The 27814-nt window shown below is 42.2% G+C and overlaps 1 protein-coding gene across 1 annotated transcript; it reads left to right on the top strand.

The window, feature by feature from the left end:
• Positions 1 to 27814, top strand: tjp2b (tight junction protein 2b (zona occludens 2); the record flags this gene model as incomplete). The annotated part of the gene is given in 7 exon segments (XM_038692059.1): positions 1 to 54; positions 12456 to 12580; positions 14986 to 15088; positions 20249 to 20762; positions 23363 to 23466; positions 26838 to 26991; positions 27602 to 27814. Coding segments are annotated over 7 exon segments (1074 nt in total), but the record flags the coding sequence as incomplete, so codon positions are not given.

Here is a 27814-nt window from a genome sequence, read left to right as displayed (position 1 = left end):
AGCTCAGGAATGGAAGAGATGGTCTGGGAGCAGTACACAGTCACTCTGCAGCGGGTGAGTTCATTCATCTTTTCATCAGCCTGCAGTAAATTCTGAATTATCAATCCCCTTCTTTAACATCATATATCATTAAAATGATAGAACTTTAGTCATTTATCAGTACATCTGTCAGTGGGCTGTGTATGAAAATTCAGCTCTTGGTGTCCCTGCTTGTAACAATAGTGGTGCTGTAGGAGGGAGGCCAGAACTTGACAGAGCAAGGAGATCAACACTAAGCGTGTACACATGAGGTAGACCTAAAGAGTGATTGCTATGCAGCATAGATTTTATTGTATCTGCAGATGTTTTCTCTTCAATGTGCCATCCTTACCCCTAAAGTCCACTGACTCCGGCTACGGCGCGTTACGGCTGCGTCGCGGTTCCCGGAGCTAATAGCGGCCATTATAGTCAATGCTCATGAGTCCACCAGCTGCGGCCGCAGCGTGTCCCGGAAACGGCGCTCCGCTCTGCAGAGAATAGGTAGCAGGTCTATTTTTGCCGCTAGCTGCGTCAAGCAGCACAGAGCAGATCGAACCAGGCAGGAAGTCAGACACAGAACGGCAGAGAGAATCCGGTCAACACTCCGTGGAGACTCCCGATCGTAAAACAACAATAAACAAGCTCTGATTCTGAAATGCTCCTTGTAGGAAATGCAGCCTGAAGTTGACGGAACCAAGCATTTCATTTGCACAATAAAACCAAAAGGAACATCTCCTCATTAGCTTAAAACAGACTAGTTTGCATCCGTAACTTGCTCACCTGAGCTTGTAACCTCAGCTCCTCCACGGTGTTGAGGATGTACAGTCTGTGGACAGGACAGAGGTGTAGGCTACACCAGTTTAGTCTTAGCTTGTACTCAGCACTGGACAAGCAGGCAGTAATGAAATGCAGCTACTAAGATAGTTACTTCCTATAAATGTAGCTAATGTGAAGTGAGCAGCCTGTTCAGCTGCGCAGTCTGAAGATGAGGGGAAACGTTTGCTAGCGCTAACGGACTTCACTTTTCCAGCAGTTTGGGAAACAAGAGACAACTAGAATGGGCATTTCCTTAAGAAAATGCGTGAGAGCTGGCAGCTATTTTTAGGGCCCGAGCACGACCGTGCGAGGTCCCTATTGAATTTGCTCGGATTATTATTATTTTTTTTTTTTTTTTTTTTTATTTTTTTTTTTTTATTTTTTCTGCAAAGTAGGCCCAAATGACATGGCCTAAACATACTCGAAAACTCACCAAAATTTGCAAACATGTCAGAACCGGTGAAAAATTTCGTATTCTACAAGTTTCGCACATGGGCGTTGCAAAATGACTCGCTAGCGCCACCTAGAAAATTGGAAAAAATTAGCCCCTCGTTCACGTTCAACCTACATGTACGAAATTTTCTGGGGACATGTATCATGTCAAGACGCACAAAAAAGCCTCAAGAACCCATAGCCTAAAGTCAACAGGAAGTCGGCCATTTTGAATTTTATGGCCATTTTTGGATGATTTACACACTTCGTACTTTAACGAACTCCTCCTAGGGATTTACTCGGATCGACGTCAAATTTCTGCTGTGCCTTCTAAAGGCATTGACGATGAAAAGTTGTGCTATTTGCGCGTTTTCGTCAATGGGCGTGTCCGTGGCGTCGATGATTCGCCATGAAACAGGAAGTTGTTGTAACTTCAGTGTACATGCTCACATCTGGACCAAACTGTACATCTAGGATGAGAGTCCCGCCCTGAACACATGTACATGCCCCTCGTTTCACCTACGTGCACGAATTTTCTGTGGTACGTGTATCTTGTCCAGACGCACAAAAAAGTCTCTTGGAGCCATAGCCTAAACCCAACAGGAAGTCGGCCATTTTGAATTTTACGTCAAATTTTGGATGATTTACACACTTCGTACTTTAATGAACTCCTCCTAGGGATTTAGTCCGACCGACCTCAAATTTGTGCTGTGCCTTCTAAAGGCATTGAAGATGAAAAGTTGTGCTATTTGCAAGTTTTCGTCAATGGGCGTGTCCGTGGCGTGGCGTCAAAGATCAACTCTTCGCCATGACACGGAAGTTGTCGTAGCTTCAGTGTACATGCTCACATCTGGACCAAACTGTACATGTAGGATGAGAGTCCTGCCCTGAACACATGTTCATGCTGATATTCACCCACAGTCATAGCGCCACCTGCTGGCAACAGGAAGTGACTTTTAACGAAGCAGCCCCCGCCGCACGTTTCACCTACGTGCACGAATTTTCTGTGGTACGTGTATCTTGTCCAGACGCACAAAAAAGTCTCTTGGAGCCATAGCCTAAACCCAACAGGAAGTCGGCCATTTTGAATTTTACGTAAAATTTTGGATGATTTACACACTTCGTACTTTAACGAACTCCTCCTGGGGATTTAGTCCGACCGACCTCAAATTTCTGCTGTGCCTTCTAAAGGCATTGAAGATGAAAAGTTGTGCTATTTGCAAGTTTTCGTCAATGGGCGTGTCCGTAGCGTGGCGTCAAAGATCAACTCTTCGCCATGACACGGAAGTTGTCGTAACTTCAGTGTACATGCTCACATCTGCACCAAACTGTACATGTAGGATGAGAGTCCCGCCCTGAACACATGTACATGCTGACATTCACCCACAGTCATAGCGCCACCTGCTGGCAACAGGAAGTGACTTTTAACGAAGCAGCCCCCGCCGCACGTTTCACCTACGTGCACGAATTTTCTGTGGTACGTGTATCTTGTCCAGACGCACAAAAAAGTCTCTTGGAGCCATAGCCTAAACCCAACAGGAAGTCGGCCATTTTGAATTTTACGTAAAATTTTGGATGATTTACACACTTCGTACTTTAACGAACTCCTCCTAGGGATTTAGTCCGACCGACTTCAAATTTGTGCTGTGCCTTCTAAAGGCATTGAAGATGAAAAGTTGTGCTATTTGCGAGTTTTCGTCAATGGGTGTGTCCGTGGCGTGGCGTCAGAGATCAAGTCAGACAGTGCTTTCAGTTTGCTGCATGCATGGACACAGAACTGCGGTATAGGGAGAAGCACACGGTCAGCTGGCTGCAGCTAAATCTGGAGTGCACTCGTATTCAATTCTGTATGGTAAATTCAGTTTTAACGGAGCAGAGCGAGCTGACAGGCAGAGTTAGAGACTTTTTCTGTCTGTTTCTCTCTTTACAAAGACGCATGTTGCAGTCAGAGTCTTCTCTGAGATGCGAGCACGACATACAACACAATTTATCAAATTACACAACGGATATACAGTATGAAAATAAGATTGATTGGATTATACTCACAGGAAGTATAAAACCTGTTACATGCGTCTATTAAAAGTAAAGTAACACAAAAATGTCAGGGAAATTATTTTACTTAGATTTAAGTACTGCAGTTGTACATTTGAAATACCTTCCTACCTTTCTGATAGGAAGCCTTCTTGAGGTGGTATAAAACATTTCTTCTTATATTCTGATTTGAGTTGTGGACAACTATGACCACATGAATTAAAAAAATTAAACATTTCACTGCCCAAGTCAGCTATAACACAAGTCTTGATCATCAGACTACATGCTGTACAGTATTTGTGGACAGATTTTGTCCCAGGATTTCTTATGCATTTCTTCTTCTTCGTTGCATGATTTAGAATAATAAGGTGAGAAATGGGTCTATTCTGAGTTCATCCTGCACTGCAGCAGCTAATAAAGTCCATTTAATCCCCAAAACGCTTTTCTTTTAGGCAGGCTGGAGCAGAAAACAACTCACCTTTCTCAAGTTGTACAGTAATGTCACATGTGTATGAAGGTGGATCAAACAAGCTAATCTTAAATGTCAAAGTAGAGAGGAGCCTAGTAGGCCTATTTATTTTCATTCATTACACAATATGAATAAGCTATGCAGACAGTTGTAAAGAAAGAACATCTTTTTCTTCTGTTCTCTACTTGTTATAGTTACACAGTATTAGGGGTGTGGGCTGTATTAAAAGTATCCACTGTTCTCCCATGCTCTAACACACAGTAACGATGAAATGTGTGCTGTTCTCACATTCTTCCTCTGTATGTACACATAAACAACAAGGCAGGGAAATATAAAAGGAATTTATTTTATTGTTTGGGTACATTATTGTTCAGTGTACATGTTCACATCTGAAACAAACTTTACGTGCTTGATAACTCTCCCACCCCGCAGACATCTACACGTCAATACCGATTTATATTCATAGCGGCAAGTGCTATGTAGCTCCACGTAGGGGACACAGGAAGTGACATATAGCACATTCATGCGGCGTCGGAACCGCGTAGGAAATTCACAGCCGCACCGGCAGAGCTCCAGAATATGCGACTCGGCCGGCTCACACGCGGACGCGCTACAAGTGCGAGGGCCCGCCCAACGCTGCTTGCAGCTTTAATTTACCATTGCTACCGCTGTCGGTGCAATGTGCGGCTCCATCAGCTAAGAGACTCAATGATGTGCTGTACACAATGTGTTAAGTTTGCCCCCCTTTTCGTTAACATGCTGTGAGCAGGGTTTTGTCCATCAATCTCTGGATCCGGAGCAAGAGCAAGACCTCCACCACCAGACTACTCAGATACACTGTGAAGGGAAGGCTTTCAAGTCTCTTTGTCAATCATGTCTTATTCTGACAAAGAAATGGCTCCTAAGCACCAATAGAAGGCATGTTTTGCTTATAAACATATTTTCTGTGATGGCTACTGCGCTGTTTAAGAATAAAATAAATGAACAGCCAAAGAATTGTGCTGTGAAAGACTTAATATCATGTTAACAATGATTGCATTTAGGAAGACTAACAACATAGAATTTTGAAAGTAACCACAGAAAGTCAGTAAGTACTCCACATTTTGTTAGCATCAAGTTCAAACAACATCCGTTCCGTAAATTTGTAAGCTTTAATATTAATATATCGTGACTCAAATCAATGTCAGGTACGAGAAGTAGTACTCTGAGGACTGTCTCTTTATCTATCAATGCAGCTGTTCTTATCAAATAAAACAGGCACTTCACTCCTGGTTTCAATAGTAAACCACCACAAAAATGACAATTACCAACAAAAAACCCTATTTTCTAAGCAGACACATTTAACAAATACATAAATCACAAAGTATTTGTTTTGTATTTCCTACAAATAGGAAACTTATTAGCAAATTTTAGCAAAACTTTCTTCAACGCCATGCATCATGGGAATTCTGAGGACAAACGGTACAGGAGAAGATGGATGCCAAAAAACTGCGGAATAAATTGGCAACAACAAACAGCTGTGTAAAGTTTAAAGCTATAATGTACTAACATTACGACCTGAGGAATTTGTGGTCACCATATTTAGTTTGTTATCATTAAGTTCAAACACCATAGGCTACAGGTGTTTAAAGTTGAAAGCAGTTAACACTGGTGCCAGCTGCAGGATTTGAATAGGAGGTGCAGCTCCAGAGACTGATCACTAACTAACTGCATCACCAGCCAGTCTGGTTGCAATGATACAATTTGATGTGTTGTTGATCCAAAAAGTGTATTTGCTTAATAAAAAAAGCTTTACAACTAACATTTAGGACTTTTTAGTTAGTGCTTGAGTAGCTGAGCATAAAAATATACCTCTTGTGTCCAAACTCCGAACAGGGAGGAAGATACAGCAAGAAAGAATTAGTGACAGGGGGAGACCTCAGGCTGCAGCTACAACAGGGAGTGAATGGAAGACGACTGAGACTTTCCAATCAATGAAGGATCAAAGATAAAAAATTAAACGTCCACTGAGCAGAATTTTGACATTTTGAGGGAGAAAAGCCATGTGGCTACATTTTGGTGTTTTTTTGTGCTTATAGAGATAAATATATGCAACTGTTTACAAAACAATTTCTGGTCTGCAAAATCCTCCTGTCTCCACTCTAACTGATCACATGACACACTGGTAAAGTCTGCTAAAAGCTGTAAAACCCTTCAATTTGGAAGGGCATAGCTCCTAAACTAAACATTTTTTAGCAAACACCAAATACAAAGATTTGTAAAGATCAACATCTTTTCTGCAACCTACAGCTGAAATATAAAAAAATATTAAAATAAAGTCGACCATTACAGATATCAGCAACACAGGTAATAGCACCCATCTCATGAAGAAGATGTACAATTTGAAATTGGAACCAAGTTTGTAGGACAAACTGTACAGGACTAGTTAGATGCCAAAAAACTGCTGGATGAATAAATAATAATAATAATAATAATAATAAAGAGCATATTTAGTGTGAGAGCTGCTTACTGGCAGAATATTTTCACACTTCCACTCGTATTCATCTTCACTTTCTGCCTTGGACAATGAAACACTGGCTACTAGGGATGGGTATCACAGCCTTTATGGTATTGACCGAAACAGCCCAGTATCAGGTAGAATCGAAACATCTCCAGTCAAACCAGTACTTCATTCTATACTTTTTGTAGCCAGATTTTTATTTGTTATTCACATTACTTGTCACTGATCCATCACTGCGTTCCATCACATCAATTAAGAGCTTTTGTGGCGCAGCAGCAATCAGCTGATTTTCCTGACGGAGCCTCCGGCTGCAGCTGTGGCTGCTTCAGGTGTAGCTGGTTTGATCGGCTGGACGTGCAGCTTCTCTTTACTCTGTTACTCTGTGTCTGTGAGTCTTTAGTGTAGTTTAGTGACTTGTTTTATACTTGTTACTGTCGTTTTTGGAGGAGGTTTGCGACTCACCAGTAAAAGAAAAAGCCCTCGTGGAAAGTTAACAAAATCCATTTTCCGCTGTTTACTTTCAACACACGTATCAAAAATTACCTTAAATTTGTTTCCCACAGTTTATTTGGTCACTAAACTATTTTACTCCTCTATCATTCAAATATTAAAAAATTTGCAAGCTGGAGTCTTTCCCCGTATAATACTACCTGTGAGGATGAAGTAATCAGGATGAGGAGCGATCTGATGCAATTTCCCAATACTTTTACATAACAGTTATTTTATACAAGAAAAAAAATAAAATTGATTACCTTGCTTTTTCATAACGACAATAAAAATTATAATAGGCTACCAATCAACTACTATGGCTTCAATAGGTGGCATTTTAAGGTATCAAATAAAGTACTCTATTGGTATTTGTATCACTTTAAGGGTACTGATTTTGGTACTGGTATAGATGTCATTTACAATGTCTCCAGAAAGCAGGAAATGAAGTGTTTAATACTCAAAGTCTTCTGGGGCTCCCGATTCTTAACAGGAGTTACGCTATAACATCACCAGATGCTCTTTGAAGAACGAGGAGAGGAAGCGAGACAATTGTTTAGTGTTACCCTGCTCGTATAGTCATTAATGATCATGGGGAATTTTAGTAGCGGCGGTCATAATTCAGCAGCGGCCGTTCCTGAAGGAATATTGTATATTTAATGTAAATATTGTACATACCCACACTCCTTTATATTTTTGTTTATATTTATACTCTTATATTTATATACTCTTTATCTATCTACGTGTGCAGTTGTGACAAAAGAATTTCCCTTCGGGGATCAATAAAGTATTTCTGATTTCTGATATAGAGCAAACACTGCCGTTCAGTTGCTTGTTAAAGGGGCATTATGTAGTTTCCAGCGGCCACTAGTGGTGCGGTTCTAAGATTGCAACCGGGAGTGTGCTCGTACGCGTGCTTGTACGCGTGCTCACTTGAGCTCATGAGCAAGCATAATCCGAAACACAACCGCTTTCAGACCGAGATCCCACAATCAACGATCATCAATTTATATCCCACCTATAGAATCTCCGTAGTATGATGAAGAAATAATTAGCGTTCTCCTCACAGATATCACCCACTGTCAAGCCCAGGGAAATGTGTAAATATGTGGAGACCTGAATGCAAGAACTGGTGCTGAACCTGATATGGTAGACCCGCAAGGTAATAACCAGGTGTTTGTGAAAGCTTAGTGTATTCATAACGAGGCAGAGTCGGTGGTTATAATGTGTTATGGAACACGGTCGGAGATTCTTGCCGCATATTGACATAAACTGGTATTACTGTTCATAGTGTCTTATTGACGCATGTGTTATAAATATATGCATAAGTCATTATAGCGATGACCTTCATAGAAAGTGTTACCGCATGAATCATAGCACACGTCCTCAAAAGGTAGAACATTTTGATATCTGCAGATGTGTAGTGAAATGGATGCAGAAGCATTAAAAATTGAGTTGAGAGAGGGAGACAGAAACAGAGAGAGAGTCTTTTAGGCTATAGAGAGATTTATAGATAGACTACTGTCTTTCCACCTCATATCCCCTCAGTAATGACGGCCTGAATTAGGCTGTATGGGATATTAACAACATATTGGACAATGTGGCTGAAAAGGTCTCCGCACCGGAGATCAAAAAAGTCAGCCAATGAAAAGTGGTTTGATTCAATTCAATTTTATTGATATAGCGCCAACAGTTATCTCATAGCGCTTTTCACATAGAGCAGGTCTAGACCGTACTCTGTGATGTTATTTACAGAGACCCAACAATTCCCACCAAGAGCAGCACTAGGCGACAGAGGCAAGGAAAAACTTCCTTTAATTTTATATCTTTTGAAATTCTATTGGTATACCTTATTATACCGATATACCGCCCAGCCCTAAGACAGACACAGAGAGAAAGATGGTGTGAAGTTTGGGGTCATAACTGCTACAGATGAGAGAAGCATTACTTTGAGACCCAACATGAAGAATTCTGCAGAAAGATCCTAAACATTCAAAGACAGACTCCTATGTGTGCATGTAGAATGCAGAATTAGGGCGGTTTCCAGTGATAATGGATACTCAAAAAAGAGGACTAAATTTCCTGATGCACCTCAGATCAAGTTCCCAAGATTCCCTCCAATTCAAAGTTCTTAAAACACAAGAGCTGAACGCTGAAGATAGTCCTTTATGCCAGCTTGTCCTGACACAAACAAATCCTGCAACACAAACTACATTGTTATCTGGCCCTAAACAGAGATTGTTATTACTATCAGAAATATCAAGCAGAGGCAACTACTTACCGAGTACAGACTCAGTGACCATACACACTGTATGTGAACACTGTACGACAGGTGAGGTGGAGACGGATTTACTCATCAAATGTGATGACTATAGAAGCATAAGAGAGCAATATTTTGAGAAATTCCATCTAATAATACCAGATTTCAGAGAACTTCAAAATGACAATAAATTAAGAATAATTCTAGGAGAAGGACAAAGTATGTTGTCTGTGTCACAACCTGAGGGACAGCGAGTGACTCGGGAAAGTGCTGCACTTAATGTTCGCTGCATGGGAGGTTAAATCTTGTTCATTCCTGTTTAACCCTAGTTTAACGTTCTATCTGTATTCGTTATTTTTGTGTTTGTAACTTGTAAAATATTTTGTTGATTTTGTTGCAAACTGCTTTGGCAACTTTGTTTAACTGAAGCATTCATGCCAATAAATCACACTGAACTGAACTGAAAGAGAGGAACAGAGCGAGGCGGTCAGACAGAAAGTGAAACAGAGACAGTGATAAAGACATAGGCAGGCATCAGACAACAGAGACAGATAGACAGGAAGACAGTGAGACAGAGAGAGGGGGAAATAGAGAGACAGAAAGAGAGAGGGAGGGAAAGAGGGTGAGAGACAGACGAGGAAGAGTGAGAAAGAGAGGAAGTGCGTGCATGCGGGTATGTGTGTGTACATGACTGCTGGGATATTTATCCATATGTGATCCTGCTCTGTGGAATAGTTTAAAGGTCCATGATTTGCAGGCTGTGTATATAGCTGATGATACACAGAGCAACTTTTAGAGCAATGTTGCCGTCAGTGATAATAAAAATTACCATAACATTACCAACATCCCCCACACCATTACTACCATAATCCCTGCTGCCCCGCCCCGCCGCTATCCATTCAAAACATAGTCAGACTTGCCAACAGCAAGATTGCCCAGCAACATAGCTCAAAAAGTTGTCCCGTGTATCATCAGCTTATGACTGAGCACAGGCGTCGCCAGGATGCAGGCAAAAAAACGGCTCTGTATGACAGCATTAAGAGCCAGTAGTAGAGCTGTGGGCATGTTTAACATGAACATCTGACACTGCAACATTATAGAAAATATAAAAAGCATAATGAGTCTCCTTTAATGTGTGTGTGTGTGTGTGTGTGTGTGTGTGTGTGTGTGTGTGTAGCTGTCAGTGTATATGTGTGTCTATATGTGTTCAGGGAAGAGGACACAGACAGGTGTTCAGAAAATAGCTTAACTTCAGTCCACCAATCAGAACAGAGGACCCAGTCCTTTGATTTTTCTAATTTACATCACCAAGGTAACCAGTTCTACCATAGAGATATATATATATAAAATCCCTCTGAAGATTTTTGTCAAATAAACCTCAATAAAGACTAAACTATAGGTCGTATCAGTGAAATGAACTGACCAGCAGCAGCAGAACGCATTTGTGAACAAGTTGATATTTTAGTTGAGAGGAGGCAGACTCTGACATGACTTCTGCTTGGTGCTCAAACGCATTCAAAGTGGATGGTGTCACGGACTGGCTCAAAAACCCTGACATAAATAATCACACCGTGTAAACAGGCTGCACCAACGGTACCATTACTTTTATTATACAACAACTCATACATATAATTAACATAACTACTGAAATAAGGCAGTGTAGTGTGGTAGTGAGAGTATGAGCAATAAGTCAGTAGCGTCAGCATGTTTGCATGAATGTAATGATGAGTGCAATGTAGTGTTAAGAAAGAAAGCAAAATAATGAGGAGCAAGGAGTAAAGGGAACTACGTTTCCCTCCTCTCTATCTCCCAACATGCAACAGGTAGGATCTGCTTTATACATATGGAAAACACTGGGCCCCAGGTGGCTCCAATACATGACGACGACACCAGCTACTGACACCTACAACAGAACACACACGAATACTCAGCAACCTGACAGACAAGGACGTCCCGGGGAAGTCACAATGGACAGACATTCATAGCTGCAAGAATATAGGCCTAGTGCTTAATGTGAAAATATCACACATTCTTAATCTGTAGGGTTTAATAAGGAGTTGGCCCACCCTTTGCAGCTCTAACAGATTCAACTTTTCTGGGAAGGCTGTCCAGTGTGTTCAAGGGAATTTTTGACCGTTCTTCTAGAAGTGCATTTGTGAGGTCAGGCACAGATGTTGGACCAGAAGGCCTGGCTCGCAGTCTGCATTCTAATTCATCCCTCTTTGCAGCCCAGTCAAGTTCTCCACACCAAACTCCCAATATCTTCACAGACTATAATTGAGGCAATGTTATGTTCAGCAAACATAAAACATTATGTAACCGGCTGCTCCTCAGAACGTACTGCACGGTCCTGGCTCGAACCAGTGACCTCAGGTACGGGAGGCGGACATGCTGACGAGGAGGCTAAAACCCATGGGCACTAGCGAAGGTCGTCATGTAAATGTAAATGCTCTGTATTTGTATAGTGCCTTTCTTTTCGTCCACTCAAAGCACTTTTACACTACATCTGCATTCACCATTCACACACAGTCATTCATTGAGCCTAATTGCTCAAACAGAAACTAACATTCACACAGTGGAACAGCCACCAGAGGCAATTCGGGGTTCAGTATCTTGCCCAAGGACACTTGGGCAAGAAGCCGGGGATTGAACCGCCGATTAACGGGCAACCCACTCCACCTCCTGAGCCACAGCCTCCCCGCCATTGCGTCTCTTAAGGTGTCGCAGAATGAGGTTTACTCACTGCACAGGCTCGCTGGCGTCTGTCACAATCACATCACACACCTGCTTTTTCATGGTTATTTTAGGCAACTCGAAGCTGACTTCAAGCAGGGCACATGGCGTGTTTACTATTTCAGTATTTTACTCAGACCATTTTCTTTCCCTGTCCCAACCTTAAGCAAAGGTTATAGGTTATTATTTCTTAAACCATCCAGGTGTCAGAGGTTTTAAATCTCAATGAGGTCATCTGGTTAAATAAATATCCATCCATCCATCGTCAACCGCTTATCCTGCATACAGGGTCGCGGGTTAAATAAATATAATAATAAAAAAATTAAAAAACTAGACTCGTGAGACACCAGACACAAATTCCTCAAAGTCCTGCTTCTTTGATGCCAAACATCGACCACCTCCTACTGACCGCTGATAACCCTTCATGGAATGATGAGCATAATCCCAGCTGCAATTATGTTTCCTCCAAAACGTACTAAGTAAAACCATTAAGTGGTTTAGACAGGTCATATTAAGGAGATTGGGTTGACATCAGATCTAATATACTACTGGCTGGATGGAAAGACAATAACTAAGGAAATTTCCATCCAAATTATTTCAGAACCAGAAAATATCATCTCAGTGGTAAAAAGCAAACAATCCGTAACTGCTTGGTGGAAACGCTCACCCCAGTGACATTCAACTGAATGTGCTGTATTATTTTTCTGTAGGACTCTAAGATGGGTTTTGGCATCGCTGTGTCAGGAGGGCGTGACAACCCCAATGTGGAGAATGGAGAAACGTCAATCATCGTGTCAGACGTGCTGCAGGGAGGACCAGCAGATGGATTACTCTTGTAAGTCTATCAGAAATTGACCAAAATCCTCTTCTTCGTTGCCTGCTAGTGACCTTATTAGTCATTACTAGTCACATGTCTGTATAACATACACCTGAGTTAGCTAGCACAGCTCTTTGTCAGAGTTGTCAAGTATACTCTGGTGCTGCATGAGATGTAAACAATTACACAAAGGTCCAAAGTACAGTACTTAGCTCATTATGCCTTAGATTATCTCCACTGACAAACCATAAGTCAATCTAGGGCAAATCATTTGTTTTGAGAGGGGTCCTACTGCAGGCCGGTCAGTTTTTTAAGTCCCCACGGGACGTAACGTAAGGCATTCTCGGTTGTTTCGCTACACATCGCGACAGCGGTAGGTGACTGGTTAGCATTGTCCAAAACATTGAGTAAAGTCTGAATACATTGCTTTTGCTGTATGTTCGCCGTCAATAACTACTGCTGTCAATATTGTACATCTAAATCACACAAATTACAGAATGTTACACGTGTGTAAGTTGTTGTTCTACATAGGCTACGCCAACGGTGGCTAGCGTTAGCTCCTGAATTAGCAGGATTAGCTTTTTTCCCCTTTGGATAATGTAAGCTATTCATACTGCATGAAGCTACTGTGTTCGTTTTTCCTAAAGCATTTTGCAAGGGCATAGGTTTGCATTTATCTTAACATGTTGACGACGCTCAGGTTAGTTATTTGTCCAAAAGAAGATAAAATAAAAATCTGAATCGTTTAGACCGTTCGGTGTAGCTTTTCACACTTAACGTCAAACAGTGTGCAAAGACTTTGCTGGCTGTATGAATTGATCTTAGTTGAACTGAAGTTTATGTACTACGACAGTGTTTCCCAACCCTTTCCTGGAGAAAATTACCCCCTGTCCTGAATGATTTTCTCTCTCCCTGCCTCAACACAGCTGATTGAAGCAGCTTCAGGATTCATAACCAGTTGATAGTTTGAATCAGCTGTTTTGGAGCAGTGACATGTTTAACATACGCGGTTAACAATTATCCACGTAAAGATACTAGTCCTCACCACAGCCACTGTTGGCAGATCCTAATTTGCGGGATTTAGATGTACAAATATTGGTAGTGGTAGATATTTTGATGGAACATGCAGAGATCCATGCATTCAGACTTATTAAAAATGTTTTGGATAATGCAAATCAGTCACTGCTGCCAGCTCCTTTTCTAACTGTGTAATCTGTGTGTATACAGTGAATAAAGTAAAGTACTATTACAGTAGGCTGTTGTCTCAATTCATTTTTAAAAAATGGATATTTACAAAATTATCGATACAGGTATACATGTTGTATTGCATGTGTGTTCATTTTTACGGATTGTACAGTATGATAGTCCACATAGTCCAGCAGGGTTCTAGTTACAGTCCATAAGAAGGGTCTGAGCTCTTATTGAAGTGGTAAAATCCTGCATCTGTGGGGGTCACTAATTCATTTACTTACAACCATTATTTTTAATGACAAATGTACAATATATTAATAACATATACACAAACACGTTTTCCAAACGAACTACGCTTGGACTTTGTTGCAGTATCACACACATCTGGGGCAAGTAGTAGGCTGCTGTGTGAGAGAGAAAGTGTTGACCACGTAATGAGCATTGAAGTCTCTGTCCAGGCTTCTATTATTTATTTATTAATCCCCACCGGTAACAATCGTTATACTACAGACTCCCACGAAGCTCAAATTGTAGTCCAGTTTACACAGTTGTCCGTTTTTTCCTGTTAAATTCAGCTGATTGCAGTAAAATGCCATAGTATATTACTCTTCAAAGGGAAATTATGAATGAGTGTGTGTGTTTCTTTTAGGATGACTGGAAGAGAGGCTAAGTTACACTCTTAATCAACGACAATGTTTTACTGTGAATGGATGTGGCTAGCTGTATGGACGGAGTTAACATCAAATTTTGACAGAATAAATAAATAATGCCGTAAAGAGAAAAAAAAAAAAAAAAAAAAAAAAAGATACTGTTACTAGTTACAGTGGGCTTTCTTCCTACATTGGCACGTTAAGTGCCAAGTAGAATAGCTCAATATGCTATATTTAAGGAATTAGCCTGCTAGTTTCCCGTTACAGTGTTGACTAAATAATTAAATATAAATCAATGACAAAAACCCTCCCTCTATGTCTACGTGATTAAACTTTATAATTTTTGAATGCGTTTCCTGTCAAATCGCATGCTTTTATTTTGTAGTTTTTGCGTGTATTTCTTGTCCTGACCGGCCTGACAGTGGAGGTGGCCTGAAAGAGGAGGTCTGCAGTTGGACCGTCTTGTTTGTTGTACAATCAAGAATAGTAGAATTACTTCTAAGTGGCAGCAGGTCTGTATGATCTCATGATGATCATATATTATTTGTATTTTTTACTGTATTTGTGTCTTTTTTTGTCCAGTGAGAATGATCGTGTCATTCAAGTCAACTCCACCCCCATGGACAACGTGCCTCATTCCTTTGCTGTGCAGTCCCTACGTAAATGTGGCAAAGTGGCCAAAATAGTGAGTATGAATCATATGCAAAGAAGACACTGAGTTAAGGCAATCTTTGTGGATGCTCACAGCTCTGCTGGTGTCACACTGGGAAAACATGATGGTTCCACAGGGGGACCTTTGTTGGGACAAATTCTGTTATTGTACATTTTTAATATCTCACCAGCAGGGTTTGGGAGTAACGGATTACATGTAATCACGATACAAAAAACTGTATTCCATTACAGTACAGAAAAACAAGATGCAATCAGTAGTGGGACAACAGTGTGGATTTGTGCATTTTATATAAAATAAATTTGGAGCTACTCCAAATTCCTCTTTTCCTCTCCCAGAGAGGAGCAGGAGGGTTAAAGATCAACTTCAACAGACTGCTGAAAAGACCCCAACGGAAGGAGGGTGGAGAAGTTGCTTTCTCTAAGTGCTAACTCTGATCATAAAACTGGCACCTTTTTGATTCCGAAGCTGATAACGCGGTGCCTGTTAAACTGACAAAAGGGACACTAACCAGCGATTAGCATTTCCCTGAACAGCCTATCAAAACTGCCCCCCCACACACACACATGCACGTAACCGTGGCAACTGACCTTGCTCTGTGTTTCATTACCCCATCAAAGGGATACCCCTTTTGTGTGACATAAAGCAGGACAGCCGAACTTTGAATAAACAAAGACTTCGGTCTCCAAAGACCCAGAGCATTAACTGCTATCTGTTGTTATTAGTGCTGAAAAGAATCTAAATAAGTTACTTATGCAGTGTTTTTATTTTCAGCAAGATTAAGGACACCCCTTCATCACTTGTAACCAATGCTTGTTCACAATACTTTCTCACACAATTCCTTAAATAAAATATAAAGAAAAAGAAATGTTTTACTATACTCTTAATCGCCAGCTTTAATTTAAGGCTGAATAACTAAATTCCCCAGTTCCTAAGGAAAGATTGTTTTGGATTAATCTAAGCTTTCCTCATGTAACCTGAGCTCCCCCAAGTGGACGAAATAAGTATTACATACCATCGTCGGAAATGCCGTTAATTTATAAATATCCTGACCAATAATGTTTCCTGTTACCAAATGCTTAACTTAGAACGGTACAACTGTTTGACCGTTGAGGTTTTATTGTGGAAAATATTTTATTATAGTGCAAATAGATTTATTTTCTTTTAGACATTAAAAGTTTAGAAAGGCAGACCTGAAACGCCCTCTGGGGAACCACGTGACGTTGTTCGCTCTCTCTCTGTGCTCTGCTCTTCCCCTCGTGCCCTGGTCTCTGCTCTCTGGACGCTTCGGCAACGCCTCTCCAGGCAACCCCTAAGAGTTCGACCAGCGCAACAGGCCTTTGTTCGCTTGAAGCTACACACGCGAAGTGCCGCAACATCGATTTGCCCTCAGTTCCAGCAACTGTACTTGTTTTATTTTCTTCCTTTCTTTTGTTTTGTTAAAGTTATCAGTACGTTAAGTTACACTGGTCTAATTCAGGAACGACCAAGTTCCCTTTTTAAGCTTTTTCGTCGAGCTAAGCCCACGGATGTCGGACGACGCCACATGTCTAAATTTAAATTTAGACATGTTGCATTTTAAAATGCATAAAAATATTAATCTAAAATCAACCATTACCGATATCAGCAATAAAAGTAATAGCATACATTTCCTGAACAGCATGTACATTTTGAAGTTGCAACGAAGTTTCTTGTACAAATGGTGGGGAGAAGATAGTTGCAGAAGAAATGGTGAAATAAAGAATAATGAGCAAAGATAAAAGTGTGATAGTTACAGCTCACACCAAATATATAAGAAAGAGCGAAAAGTGTGAAAGCTGTAACTCTCACACTTTTCGCTTGGAGGAGGACTCTGTCTCTACATAAATGAAGGTTGGTGCACAGATGTCACAGTGTTGAAGAAATCATGCAGGCCTCAGGCCTGTGTTAGTGAGGCGTTAATACACCTGGCCGACCAGATAACCAACGTGGAGAAAAAACATCCAGACTCCCTGCTCATTGTTCTTGGGGACTTTAACAGAGCAAACCTCAGCCACGAACTTCCAAAGTACAGACAGCATATTAAGTGTCCCACCAGGGACACACTGGACCACTGCTCCACAGCATTAAAGGACGCCTTTCGCTCTGTCACCCGTGTGGCCATAGGACTCTCTGATCACTGTCTGGTTCATCTTCTCCCGACACACAGGCAAAAACTGAAATCTGCTAAACTTGTTGTAAAGTCTGTGAAAAGATGGACCGAGTCAAAGCTGGAGTTACAGGCCTGCTTTGACTGCACTGACTGGAGTGTTTTTGAGGCTGCAGCCACTGACCTGGACAAACTAACGGACACTGTGACATCTTATGTCAGTTTTTGTGAGGACTTCCACACATACAACAACCAAAAACCCTGGTTCACAGCGAAACTCAGGCAGCTTCGTCAGACCAAGGAGGAGGCCTTCAGAAGTGGAGAGTCTTGTACAACCAGGCCGGGAACACAATGACTAAAGAGGTCAAAGCAGCAAAGAGGAGCTACACTGAAAAGCTAATTAACAGCTTTGCATCCAGCGATCCTGCGTCAGTGTGGAGAGGCCTGCAGACACTCACTAACTACAGTAGACCATCCCCCAACACTGCTGGTTTTTACTCTAGGTTTGAGAAGCCCACAGTCACACCTCTCCCCCGCTCCAGTTTCCCCCTCTGACACACTGTCACCCCACCCTCCCTGACCCCTCATCTGCACTTGTGATCTGTGAAGAGGACGTGAGCCACCTCTTCCAAAGGTAGAAGATCAGGAAGGCTCCTGGTCCAGATGGTGTGTCTCCATCCTGCCCAAAATCTACGCGGACCAGCTGGCCCCCCATCTTCACTCAGATCTTCAACAGATCACTGGGGCTGTGTGAAGTTCCCTCCTGCTTCAAATGCTCCACAGTCACCCGGTCCCCAAAAACCCCTCCATCTCTGGACTAAATGACTACAGGCCCGTCGCCCTGACATCTGTAGTAATGAAGTCCTTTGAAAGACTGGTGTTGGCCCACCTGAAGGACATTACAGGCCCCCCTGCTGGACCCCCTGCAGTTTGCCTACAGGGCTAACAGGTCAGTGGATGATGCTGTCAACTTGGGTCTGCATCACAACCTGGAACACCTCGACTCTCCAGGGACATATGCTAGGACCTGTTCGTGGACTTCAGCTCGGCGTTCAACACCATCATCCCGGACATCCTCAGCACCAAACTCACCCAGCTACCTGTGCCAGCCTCCACCTGTCAGTGGATCACAGACTTCCTGGCTGACAGGAGTCAGCAGGTGAGGCCGGGGAACATCACATCCAGCACCTGGACTATCAGCACTGGTGCCCCCCAGGGGTGTGTGCTGTCCCCACTGCTCTTCTCCCTCTACACCAACGACTGCACCTCAGGAGACCCATCTGTCAAACTCCTGAAGTTCACTGATGACACAACGGTCATCGACCTCATCTGGGACGGTGACGAGTCGGCCTACAGACGGGAGGTTGACCAGCTGGTTCTCTGGTGTGCTCAGAACAACCTGGAGCTTAACACGCTCAATACTGTGAAGATGACCGTGGACTTCAGGAGGAGCCAACCACTCTACCATACTCAACAGCCCTGTGTCTGCTGTGGAATCCTTCAGGTTTCTGGGATCCGCTATTTGATTTGATTTGAAATCAAATTAAAATTTATTTCGGGTTTTCAAATCAAATGTATCCCAGGACCTGAAGTGGGAGCCCAACACAGACACCATCATCAACAAGTCTTCCTGCGTCAGCTCAGGAAGCTCAACCTGCCTAAGGAGCTGCTGATCCACTTCTACACAGCCATTATCCAGTCTGTCCTGCACGTGCAGAGGACAGGAGCAGACTACAACGGTCAGTCAGGACTGCAGAAAAGATCATTGGTGCCAACTTGCCCTCCATTCAGGACAGAGCCCTATACGCCAAAACCAACAGACTCAGGAACAGTTTCTTCCCACAAACCATCACTCTGATGAACAGCTGATTTCTGACTCACGGTGTCAGGAACAATTCCTGTGCAATAACCCAGTAACTCTGCCTCTAATCAGCCACCTATTTACTGGTTTCCACTTATTATTTATTCACCATTCTCTATTTGCATGAGAAGCGAACAACTTCCTGTTTCATGGCGCAGCATGGTACTTTGCTGCCATGCCAAGCACACACCTTTGAAGGAAAACCCAGAAGCTTTACAGCATAACATCATCTACGTGTGACTTAGTTTATCTAGAGATAGTTTTGCAGTAGATATGGCCATCCTGCGAAATGTGGTTCATCACAACATAGAACTGTTGCCAGTAGGTGGCGCTGTGACCATGAGTATGAGCTTGTAGATGTGTTCAGTGTGGGATGTTTATCAGTGAAGATACAACAACGTCCTTTTGTCTTGGCAAAGCGTGAACCTTTTTTGCCACAGGAACACTGTTTTCTGAAAACTCACAAGCTTCACAAAATGGCATCATCACTGTGTTAAGGCTTTTCTGGGACAGTTTTGGAGTTGATGTAGCATGGCACTATGACTTTGAGTGAATGTTGGCATATGGATGTGTTCAAGGTGTATCACACCTGTAGTGAATCATTGATTTTCCACTGCACGCCACGGGCATCCCCAGTTGACCAAAACTCACCATTTGTACAACATATCATCGATTGGATAACACTGCACAGCAAAATTTGAAGTCACACGGACTAATTCTCTAGGAGGAGTTCATTAAAGTGCGGAGTGTGTAAAACGTCCACTCCAAAATGGCCAATTTCCTCTTGGTTGTTGACCCACCTGGCGTGTGTGCAAGGTTTTGTAAGTTTTCGAGAACATTTGAGAGCCACAGCTCTTACACTAAAGAGCGACAACAACAAAAGTGTGGGAGCTGTGGCCATAGAAATGATTCTGCACAGAATTAAGTTGATCTAGATATTGTTTTGCTAAAAAGTTTCTTGTAAATACAAAATATCTGCTTCTCCAGGAGCCTGTCCTAAACGCAACCCACGCAAGTTATATGACACAAATCATGTTTATTTCTCGCACAATAAAAAAAAAGTACAAAGATCCCTTCTGGCCAAAGCTGTGGGTCATACATTTTGCCCACATCATTGCACTCAGCTGGAACCTTGAAGGAGCTGAACTGACATTAATGAGCTTTCTGTTTTTTCTTTCTCTGTCAGACGGTGAAGAGACCTCGGAAGATGGTGCTCTCAATGAAGCAGTCCCCATCCCCAGGTGGAGACAGTCGGGAATACTCCCCTTCCACCCACTACTATGATGCCGACAATGATGATGGATGGTACCGTAATGAAGGCAGGGACCACACCACTGACAGCAAAGGATACCTGGATCCTGAGTACAGGGGAGGGCGGGACTACAACCACAGGGGAAGGAGCCGCGGGAGAAGCCTGGAGAGAACCTCGCCCAGCACAGACAGAGCCAGGAGGGAGGGCAGCCGGGGACGAGCTCTGGAAACCAGTGGCGACCGTCAGAGGTACCACAGCCGAGGACGCAGTCCCGGGGAAAGTTCCAAAATGGAGGACAACTTTGAGCGAGGAGGAGGAGGAAGAGGAGAAAGGTATAAGAGCAGGGACCAGATTAATGACAACCCTCCATCCCCAGAACCTTCCAAAGAGCTGGAGCCGCTGGAGAAACCTGTAAATGTCCTGCTGGTGAAGAACAGACCCAGCGAAGGTAAAATACACCAGCTACCTACCATAGCTGCTCATTTAACTAACTAAGAGGTTGTAGGGCTACATGAATGTGGATAAAATGAGAATCACAATGTTTTCTTTGAGAATTGAGACACTGATTGTCCTTCGTTTTAAAATTCTTTTCTCTTTCTCGTTTTAAAAACCTTTTTCTCTTGATGCCCACAGAAACACAACAATCATTATTATGTTTGTTTTGTTTTTCTAAGAGCATCTATAAATGTTAAATTGACACCTGTTTAAACATAGGCTTCACTAGGATAGGATTTATAGCATGGATGTAGCATTAGATTGTACAAAGCTTTTGATTTTTCTTGTCAATCAGTGTTTGGATTGACAAGAAAATTGTCCCTGCCACCTTCCAACGGCTGATGGGTATAGTTCTGTCGGGTGTCAACGATTGTGAAGCATTTCTGGATGATATTGTAGTCTTTTCTTCCACTTGGTCTAATCACCTAGACACTCTGCAGGAAGTATTTTGTCGCCTGGAGAGGGCTTCCTTGACCCTTAATCTGGTGAAATGTGAGTTTGGAAAGGCGGTGGTCACCTATTTAGGGAAACAAGTGGGGCAGGGGCAGGTGCGCCCCCTGGTGGTTAAAGTTCAGGCCATTCTGGATTTTCCCGTTCCAGAAACTCGGAGGCAGCTCCGTCGGTTCTTGGGAATGTGTGGTTATTATCCTGGATTCTGCAAAACTTTTGCTAGTGTTGTTGTGCCACTCGTTGATTTGTCCAGCCCGTCTCGCCCTTTTGTTTGGGATGCTGTGTGTCAAGACTCATTTGTTTCTGCGAAAGCTCTCTTGTGCAGTGCCCCTGTGTTGGCTGCCCTTTTAAGTTGGAGGTGGATGCTTTTGCAGGAGGATGACTGTGGTGTTGATCATCCTGTGTGCTGTTTTTCTAAGAAATTTGGCAAATGTCAGGTGAAAATATATCACAATTCAGAAGGAAGCGCTTGCACTACTGTGGGCGTTGCAGCATTTTGAAGTTTATGTTGGTTCGACTGCAAGCCCTGTTCTGGTCTTTACAAACCACAATCCCCTAGTGTTTCTGTCCTGTATGCGCAACAACAATCACCATCTGATGCGTTGGTCATTGTTGTTGCAGGATTTTAATATTGAGATTCACCACATAAAGGGGTCAGACAATGTTGTGGCTGATGCGTTATCTCGGGTGGGAGTCTAAGGAATCGAACATGATGGTTCTTTAGGGGGAAGAAATGTCCGATCTCAAGTGAGGGGGTGTTATGACCTGGAGTCATATTGGTTTGGATGTGAGTCTCAATGATGTGTATTTCTGCCTGCTGTTATCTGCCTGCTGTTACCCTCCCTACCCGAGGGAGGAGCTGTTTTGTTTGTCTGTGTTACAGATGGTGGAGAGCGGATTGGGCTGGAGGATTTCCTGTATAAAGGGACCTGTGTGGAGGCCGCGCGCTCTCTCCTCCCTTTCCCCTACCTCCCCAGCCAGGCGGGTGTTCTGGTGTATTATAGCCTACCCTTTGTTGTATTTCACCCATGTGCTGGAAGTTAGTGGTGTACTGTTGGGAAACAGTAGGAGAGAGCTGCCATTTATTTTGAATATTGTTTTCTCCTGTTTTCTGGCCAGGTAGTCTTAGTATTAAAGTATTAAAAAGTATTTGTTCTTTCCTTTTTTATTTTTCTTTGTTGTAGGATAAATTATTGGGATGGGCAAAGGTGGTTTTGTTTCTCCCTCTCCCTGATGTCTTGGTCTTCTATACCATCTGTGAATAAGTCTAACATTAACCGTCAGAATATCCCGTAGCCTTTTGATGATTTATGGGGAGTGGGGAAAAGAGAGGAGACATCGTGTTGCGCTCAGGCCTCCCCTAGGCCGGGCGTAACAGAAGTGAAATTAGACTCAAACTCGACAGAAATGTGTATTGCATGATCTACAAATGTAAAATCAGATTTACACCTGTATAACGATTTGGGCATAATTTTGGGTGCGTTCAGTCCACACACAAATACCAAGCAATTTAAACACATTTTACAAATAATCACCTCACAACCTGAATAAATATTTTATGTACTGGTTTTAACTCCAGCCTCACAGATCTGATCATTTTCGCTTCCTACAAATAAGACTTGTGACATTCTTGTGTATTTCTTTACAGATTGTTAAATTGTGCATCTCCTGATAAGCATCGATCAGGTTGCATTTTTCGTGTGGAGATGTGAGACTCTTCATGGTCTTTAGCTCCACCCAGATCCACAAAGGCTGGGGGAAAACTGGGCCTAAAAAATTGGCCATAATTTGTACTATAACAGTTAATACACTCAAATACTGGCATACTGTCAGTAAGAAAAACACAAATGTCAGTATTTACAGATTAAAGACAATTGTTCATAGAGGGCTGACTGAAATAACGTGTGAAGGCGAAAGCACTTTGACCGGCCAGAAGATGCTCTAATCATGTTCTTCTGTGTTCTGGTGTACTGGTAGAAATTCTGAACAGCACTGCATTCACCTCCTGTTCTGTCTGGAAATGCCAAAATAAAATATCTTCAGTCAGTTCCAGCAGGGCTTTGCAGTAATGCTGGTGTATTGTATGTTTTTGTATTTTTGTAGAGTATGGTCTACGTCTGGGAAGTCAGATCTTCATCAAACAGATGACCAGCACAGGCCTGGCTGCCAAGGACGGGCACCTGCAGGAGGGTGACATTATTCTTAAGGTGCACACACATTCATTCCCAGTGCAGTCACACTGTCACATCCATCACCGGCCATAGGCCATGTAGCACATTGGTTCCAAACCTGGGGTCTAGGGACCCGCTAAGAGATCACTAGATAACGTGAAAGAATAAAATGTTTTACATTCATGTAAAGTAACGTGTTTCTTCTTTCACTGCTCTAGTTTTTGCTCATTTTTCTTGTGAAATACTGGATACTGGGGCTCCGTCTCTTCTGCAACCCTGGGTCGTCAGTGTGCATGTGTAGGTGTAGCGTGTAAGTGTGCACGCTATGCCTACACATGTGCACTGACAACCCAGGGTTAGGGTTACAATTTAGGATTTATTCACGCACTTTAAAAACATTTATTGAAAGTTTTAGTCTTTTTACATGTTTATTTACAGTATTAAACGTTAAAATGGATATTGTAATAGGCTGTATATCAACGTATTGGGAGAAAAGTGGTAGTTCTTTGTAAAATCAGATGTTGAGCACCCCCATATCGCCAAAATGGTATGATCCTTGTTTCACTGCGGAGCTTCGACTCTAAGATTTACAGTGAAATCAGGCTCCGCCCAGCAAAGCATCGAATCTTTGACTAATTGTGGTCAGCCCTATGTGAAAGTACACCTTTTTAATTTTTAACTAACTAAACAGCCTCATTGTGTTCAGGTTTTTCCTGGCCAAAACAGGTGGCAACAACTATGATTTAAGTATCTCATAAAAGGGAGTACAGCCCTCACATTGTTGTAAATAATGTAAAGAAATTTTTTGAAAATGTCCAAATGGGGCCCAATTAGCCATTTTCCCTCCCCGCTGTCATGTGACTCGTTAGTGTTCCAAGGTCTCAGGTGTGAATGTGGAGCAGGTGTGTTAAATTTGGTGTTCTCGCTCTCACACTCCCTCAACATGGTTGCTCTACATAAAGATGGCTGAGGCTATAAGAAGACCGCCAAGACCCTGAAACTGAGCTGCAGCCATACAGCGGTTCAAGAGGACAGGTTCCACTCAGAACAGGCCCCCCAGAAGGAAGCCTCTTCTAAATATGATGCACAAGAAAGCAAACAGTTTGCTGAAGACAAGCAGACTGAGGACATGGATTACTTAAGATAAACTTATTTGGTTCAGATGGTGTCAAGCGTGTGTGGCGGCAACCAGGTGAGGAGCACAAAGACAAGTGTGTCTTGCCTACAGTGTCCTGGTCTGGGGCTCTATGGGGGCCGCCAGCACTGGGGAGCTACAGCTCACTGAGGGAACCATGAATGCCAACATGTACTGTGACATACTGAAGCAGAGCAGGATCCCCTCCCTTCAAACACTGGGCCGCAGGGCAGCATTCCAACATGAAAACGACCCCAAACACACCTCCAAGACGACCACGAAGGTGGTGGACTGGCCAAGCATGTCTCCAGACCTGAACCCTACTGAGCACTCTGGTGAACTCCATGCCCAAGAGGGTTAAGGAAGTGCTGTGAAATAATGGTGGCCACACAAAATAGTGACACTGTGGGCCCAATTTGGACATTTTCACTTAGAGGTGTCCTTACTTGCCAGCGGTTTAGACATCAATGGCTGTGTGATGTGTTATTTTGAGGGGACAGCAGATTTATAGATTAGATATAGATATAGATTACAGATTTATACAAGCTGTACACTCACACTTTACATTGTAGCAAAGTGTTATTTCTTCAGTCACATGAAAAGATAGAATAAAATATTTACAAAAATATGAGGAGTGTACTCACCAGGGTACCCGCAGGGTCTTAAAAGTATTTAAAAAGTTAAATAAGTTCTTAAAAGTATTAAATTTCACTTACAAAGATCTTAAATTTTTTCTTGTTCTTTCATAGGATTAAATAAATGCCCTCAGTGGGACTTTACAATTGACTCCGTTTGGTGTGACTCTGATGTTATACGGCAGTACAGGTAACGTTACTGTTAACGTCCGTGTTTAGCTTTATGCTCTGGACTGTGGAGTGTTCGTGGTGCACGAGCTCTGCCATCCAAGCTCGAGTTGTTAATAAAGAAAACAAAACGTCTCTGACGTGCTACTAACAAGCTAACGTTAGCTCGTCGACTCAGAATGGGCAAGTGTCTGAAGTTCAGAAAGCCAGAGACACGGACAAGTGGCGGCTGAGGACGGTGGCACAACAAGCGGATCGGTGTGCGAGTCAGTCACACTATGAAACTCATAGTGATGAAACAGTATAGCTGGAAGACCTGCAGGTTACTGGTCAGCGAATGTTACAACAGCAACGGAGAGACAGTTGTGTATGAGATGAGGACCGTGTCTGTGTGTCGGCGTTGTGTCACTGTTGTAGGGTAACGTTACGTGAACGGAAACATCCAACATGCTAACGCACTTTAAAGATACCAGCCAAACTCCTTGTCCCCGCTGCTTTCAAGCCAGTACTATATAATAATATATTTCAAGCAGCCTTTAGATGGAAAAACAGAACAGGATGATTAATCACTGAAGAAATTGCCATTTACATTGGCATACTACATTACATTACATATCTTATCTAGCCAAGGTGTAACTAATTGTAACAAATCACACTGCACAATATTTTATTCATTTCATAGGTGTCATTTACACAGGGGACGCTGGGGACATGTCTCCATCACTTTTTAACAAGCATTTCTTAAACTATGTTCTGAAAAATGGCTTACAGCAAGAAATGTCAAAATACAAATGAAAATGCTTTGACAAAGGTTTATTTGCACAATAAGAAAACATGCACTGCAATCTAAATATCTATGTCCAAAAAATGTTCCTTAAGCAAAAAATAAAAAAACAAGTTTGAATTGTCACCTGAATCACTTTATATAAATCAAGACAATTCTACCATAAATTGGTGCAGAAAATGTCTCCAGAATGCAGGAGTGTTAAGTGATGTCAAAATTTTCTAGGGGACCCCCATTTAAATATATTTCAGCATTGAATATTTCATCAAAATAGTGTTAAAATATCTTCTTGTCTTGGGCTTGTGAACCCAATATTGTGAATCGTGCATGTGAGCTAAGTGTATCATCACACCGCTAATTTGAACCCCTATGTCCCCGCCACTTTTCAACACAAAGGGACGTCCCCAAAAAGCTATAGTGTGTAAATATTAATGTATTTTAATAAAATGTTTTATTAAATTCATATAACTTTGTAAATAATTTCATCCTAGGTGGTATTAAAAAGTTCTTCAAAAGTCCTAAATTTAACTTGGAGAATCCTGGGGCTACCCTGACTCACTTTTATGAGATACTATACATAAAACACATAACACAATAAACTGTGTGTCACAAAATGTTTCAAATTGACAGCAACATTATATAAATGTAAGCTCTATACAGATCTGTTTGTGCTGTGCGTGTGCAGATCAATGGGACAGTGACAGAGAACCTGTCTCTGCATGATGCCGGGAAACTGATAGAGAAGTCGAGAGGGAAGCTACAGCTGGTGGTCCTCAGAGACCGCCGCCAGATCCTTGTGCGAATCCCCCCCCTCGCAGACTCTGACTCTGATAATGACGGTGAGTCACTGAAAGCATGGCCTAGCCAACAGGTTAGGTAAACCATAAGGACTTTTGTAGTCGCTGCATGAAAAGTGGGATTTTTTTCGGCACGTTAAATTGCCGTGGAAGTTCAGGTTAACATCCGCTCACAGGAATTTTTGGCCAGCACAGAAAGATGTCTGGAACTGCTGGGAATTGACATGGATTTTGTTTGTCACTGTTGCCCCCAATGATTCTCCTTATCCTCGTACTACTGCTTCCATTAGCTGAGATCTCCGGAGACCATTGATGTCAAAAATGTTCTTCCAAATTTAATCAAATCAATGTCATAACTAATGTATGACCTCCATACCACAGTGTCTATGGGCATTATTTCAATCATGTTTACATTTACAAAAGTTCAAAATGAATGCATTCACTGAAAATAACATGTAAAACTAAGCAGTCTTGAGTTTGTGCTTGCAGCTGCTCACTCAAAAAGAGAGGTTACCAGCAGGTCAGGGTTTAATCAGGACCTTACTGTGGGCTGAAATGCTTTTAGGAAAAACCTCCAGCTCCTTGTGTTGAAATCTGACTAGAAACTGTAATTGCTCAAAGGTGCAATCTTTGTCTGTGTTTTCTCTTCCAGATAATATGTCATACTTTTAGATGAAGGACCACCCAAGACACAGCAATGTGTAACAATATGTTGCCTTTCTCTAAGCTGTAAACGGCTGTGACACAACCTGACTAAGTTGTAAAGCTTTCACACCTTTTGCACTTGTCTTTTTGCTGCTCTAAATCTTTTTAACTTTTTAATACATGATTCGTTTTCCTGAATAAACACATTTTAATGACTATG

This window comes from Micropterus salmoides, unplaced genomic scaffold (assembly GCF_014851395.1).
Source record: "Micropterus salmoides isolate LMB-PRFRI ecotype aquatic unplaced genomic scaffold, ASM1485139v1 Ms_hic_scaffold_2859, whole genome shotgun sequence".
In the NCBI taxonomy this organism is placed as follows: domain Eukaryota; kingdom Metazoa; phylum Chordata; class Actinopteri; order Centrarchiformes; family Centrarchidae; genus Micropterus; species Micropterus salmoides.
Note: the sequence above shows the minus strand (reverse complement) of the source record. Positions and strands in the feature narration are given on the sequence as shown.